This window comes from Suricata suricatta, chromosome 4 (genome assembly GCF_006229205.1).
Source record: "Suricata suricatta isolate VVHF042 chromosome 4, meerkat_22Aug2017_6uvM2_HiC, whole genome shotgun sequence".
In the NCBI taxonomy this organism is placed as follows: Eukaryota; Metazoa; Chordata; class Mammalia; order Carnivora; family Herpestidae; genus Suricata; species Suricata suricatta.
This window is the reverse complement of record NC_043703.1, coordinates 18,042,348-18,045,859: the sequence shown is the minus strand read 5'-3', so window position 1 is coordinate 18,045,859 and position 3,512 is coordinate 18,042,348. Positions and strand designations below refer to the sequence as shown.

The 3,512-nt window shown below is 45.2% G+C and overlaps 1 protein-coding gene across 1 annotated transcript in view; it reads left to right on the top strand.

Annotated features, from left to right (window-relative positions):
• The first annotated feature begins 3,271 nt into the window (after nt 1-3,271).
• Nucleotides 3,272-3,512, top strand: part of GPC5 (glypican 5) — a 1,348,699-nt gene continuing 1,348,458 nt past the window's right edge. Inside the window, exon 1 of the mRNA XM_029936541.1 lies at nt 3,272-3,486. Within this exon, the coding sequence (XP_029792401.1) occupies nt 3,321-3,486 (166 nt within the window). The 5' untranslated portion in view covers nt 3,272-3,320. The remainder of the gene's footprint in view (nt 3,487-3,512) is intronic.

Below are 3,512 nucleotides of genomic sequence, written 5' to 3'. Positions count from 1 at the left end.
TTACAAGGTCTCGACTTGACACGTTTTAAATGGTTATTTAGAAGTTTTGCATTTAGAAGCTACAAAGGTGAGTTTTCAATAATGACTGTTTAAAGATTCTCCTATCTGACAGTATTTATTGGTCTTTCAAAAGCAAAACACATGCCTATTAGATAAAAGGCATTTGATAAATGTTAATTGAATAACCTTTGAAAAATGAGACATTATCACTATCAAAATATGGCAATTCCTCCCCAGCTTCATCCATAATGTTTAGAGGTAAATTGAACAAAAGATTAGTTTTAGTATGGTACATAGAGGTTGTTCTAGAATGTTCATATAAAAGGCACTTTGGCATTGCAAGACACTCGTCTTGAAAGCTTCCCAGCACATCCTGTCTGGGCACCTGGCGTCAGGGCGCTTCCGAGGAAAACCTTCGAGGCCACTTGGCTTATGCACTGTGGTAGCACCAGGGAATAAGAAGTAGAAACAAATATTTATTTTTTTGTAATTGGGGACATTTAGTATGGACTAAATATATTTATTTGCTCATTAGCTCCTACTCCAGTTCTCCATATCCCTTCCCACCTCCTTGTTTCGTTGAAATAAATGACAAAAACACAGAAAAGAGAACTCGCTAACGCGTCTCTATAATCCCTATTATGCCTAGCACAGTGGTTTGTTTTTTTACATTTAACATGTGTTCAATCAATATTTGTTAGTTGATTAGTTTTCACTGAACCATCAATAATTCTCAGTTGTGTTTGCCACTTTACCCTTGCAAGACAAATTGTGTTAGAAATTCCAAGTGAATGAATTGGACCAGGTAATCTCTAAGAATTCTTTTACTGCTAATGCTCTATGATGATCAAATCTATCAAGAAGAAACCTTGGTAAGGAAAAAAGCTCTGGAAAAACCTGGGGATTTATCACCCTTATATTGACACAGGAGGAATTCTAGTAGAATAAAATTCCATAGGTGAAAATGATATATAATTATTACTACAAAATCTGATAAATTAATGAACTGCCTTTGGTGTTACTGAATGTAACCCGATAGGTTCTTTAGCATGGAGTAGCTGAGGGTCTGCGGTTAACAGCACACGGTCTGCGTTCCCATGCCTGGATTTGATTCCTGGCTCTGCTCCTTAACAGCCACTTCACCTCTCTGTGCCTGTAAAGCAATAATAATAGTAACTACCTTATAGGGTTGTTCTAAAGAGTAAATGAATGAACTACTATCCATAAAAAGCACTTAGAATGTAGTCTGTCAGCTACTATACACATCCCCGTGGCCATTCTTCTTTTTCTTCTCATAGATACACATAGGAGCTGACTTGCAAGCCATCTCTCCAGGCTTGGGGTCTAGAGCAGAAGGAATGCAGGGGGAAGTTCCTCCCAACCCCCAGCTCCACTCAGGATACATATGTGAAGCTTTGCTTGCAGTCTTTGAATTTAAAAGCAGCTAATTTTTTTTTCAATTCTGAATTATTAAGAGAAACTCTCCAAAAAACAAAAAAACCCTCAAAAAACTAGTATTCATGGAATTGATGTCAAAAGCCACATGAACACTATTTTACTGAAGAAGTATTTTAGCCATTTCCCAGGAAAGGTTTTAAAGCTAGCAATCTCTGCTTGAAAGTGCTGCGTTGATATCAAATGGTCATTAAAAGTCCCATGACACTTAACTAAGACTTCAAATTATTCATCTCCATCTCTTGGCAAGGGTTCATATTTGAGATTAAATTCTCTGTAAGTGGCGAGGCATTCATAGTCCTCTCTGCCTGATGCTTTTAAGTAGTTTTGTTTCACTGGAGGAGTACCACTTTCAGGTGCTCGTAGATGAAGGGACACTTGTCACTCACAGGCTTAGCCCTGAGTCAGTCACATTCAGAAAATGCACATGACCCATTGGTTTATGGTTTCTGATGCATTTTTTCCCCGTAAGTTGTAAGTTGACAAAATTCCTTTGTCCTTTTTAAATCGCTTTAAAGTCTTCATTTTTCTATGTTTCTTTTTAGAAACTCCCCTGAGCACTCCTTTCTTAGAAGTTCTTTGAAAAAGGTTTTAAAACAATTCCAGAAGCGATAAAATCCAAAAGGCCCATATAGATACAAATGATGAAGGCTGATGAGAGAATAAACTGGACTTTACTGTGATAATAAGAAACCTGATAAGGTCTGAATGTATTTCTTACAACTTCTAAATTCTTTCAGAGAATCATAATGTTATAGAAAAATGTTCCAAAGTAGTAACATAAACCAATTAAAAAAATTTTTTTTTAATGTTTTATTTATTTTTGATACAGAGAGAGACAGAGCATGAGAGGGGGAGGGGCAGAGAGAGAAGGAGACACGGAATCTGAAGCAGCTCCAGGCTCTGAGCTAGCTGTCAGCACAGAGCCCTATGCGGGGCTGGAACCCATGAACGTGAGATCTGACCTAGGCCGAAGCCAGAGGCTTAACCAACTGAGCCACTCAGGCGCCCCTAAACCAATTTTTAAGAAGCTAACTTCTCATGTACCGTCCTAAAACCATATAGATGGGATCTTTATCAAGGCTTTAAATGGGATCTCAACTGTAAAGTTTCTGCCTATTGTATTGCACCCAGATCCCTTTTCACGCAATTTCGATACAAATTCCCATGTACTGAAGACCAAGTCAAATATTTCGTGGTACTTCCAACTGGTGTTCCTCATTGCTTATCTTCTCTGAGCCTCTGCATACATTCGCTCTTTTACTCATCAGACCATTGAGCCACGGGAAGGGCTGGGAGAGCGCGGCTCGGCTTTCGTTTTCTTTGCTTCCATGCTCCAAGCAGCGCCGCTCTGAGGTCTGTCCCGCGTGGGCCCGCATCGACAGCGGAAAGGCGGATGCGGTGCTCGGCCGCGCGCAGGGGGCGTGGCGTGGGGGGGCGGAGCCTGGGGGCGGAGCGGAACGTGCAGGGGCGGGGCTTGCTCGCGGAGCGCGGCAGACGAGCGCGTCCCAGGTTGGCTGCTGCTGGCTGAGCCCGCGGCGACCGCGGCGGTGGCCGGAGCCGGATGCTCGCGGGCTTCGTGCTGCTCCAGCCGTTTTCCTCGCGGGTGCAGGGCCAACTCTCCCCCGCCGGACAGGGAGAGCTGGCAGCGCTCTGCTCGAGAACTCGTATCTCAGCCTCGGAGCTCCTCCGGAGAAAGCCCAGTGCCCCCAGGTGAGGCCGGTGTCCCAGAACGGCCCCGGAACGTCTGCGGCCAGATTGCACCTTTCGGGAACCGCGGACGCCGTGCGTTTTCCGGCGCTTGGAACGCAGGGCGCGCGGGAACAGCGGGGTCCGCTACGTGGGAAGGAGCGACTAGGACACTGATGATGGATGCGCAGACCTGGCGCGCGGGCTGTTGCTGTCTCCTCCTTCTGGCTCTCGTTGGGTCTACTCGGAGCGAGGGCGTGCAGAGCTGCGAGGAAGTTCGGAAACTTTTCCAGTGGCGCCTGGTGGGAGCTGTCAAGGGGCTGCCGGATTCGCCGCGGGCAGGTGAGGCGCGGCGGGCGGGCGGGCGG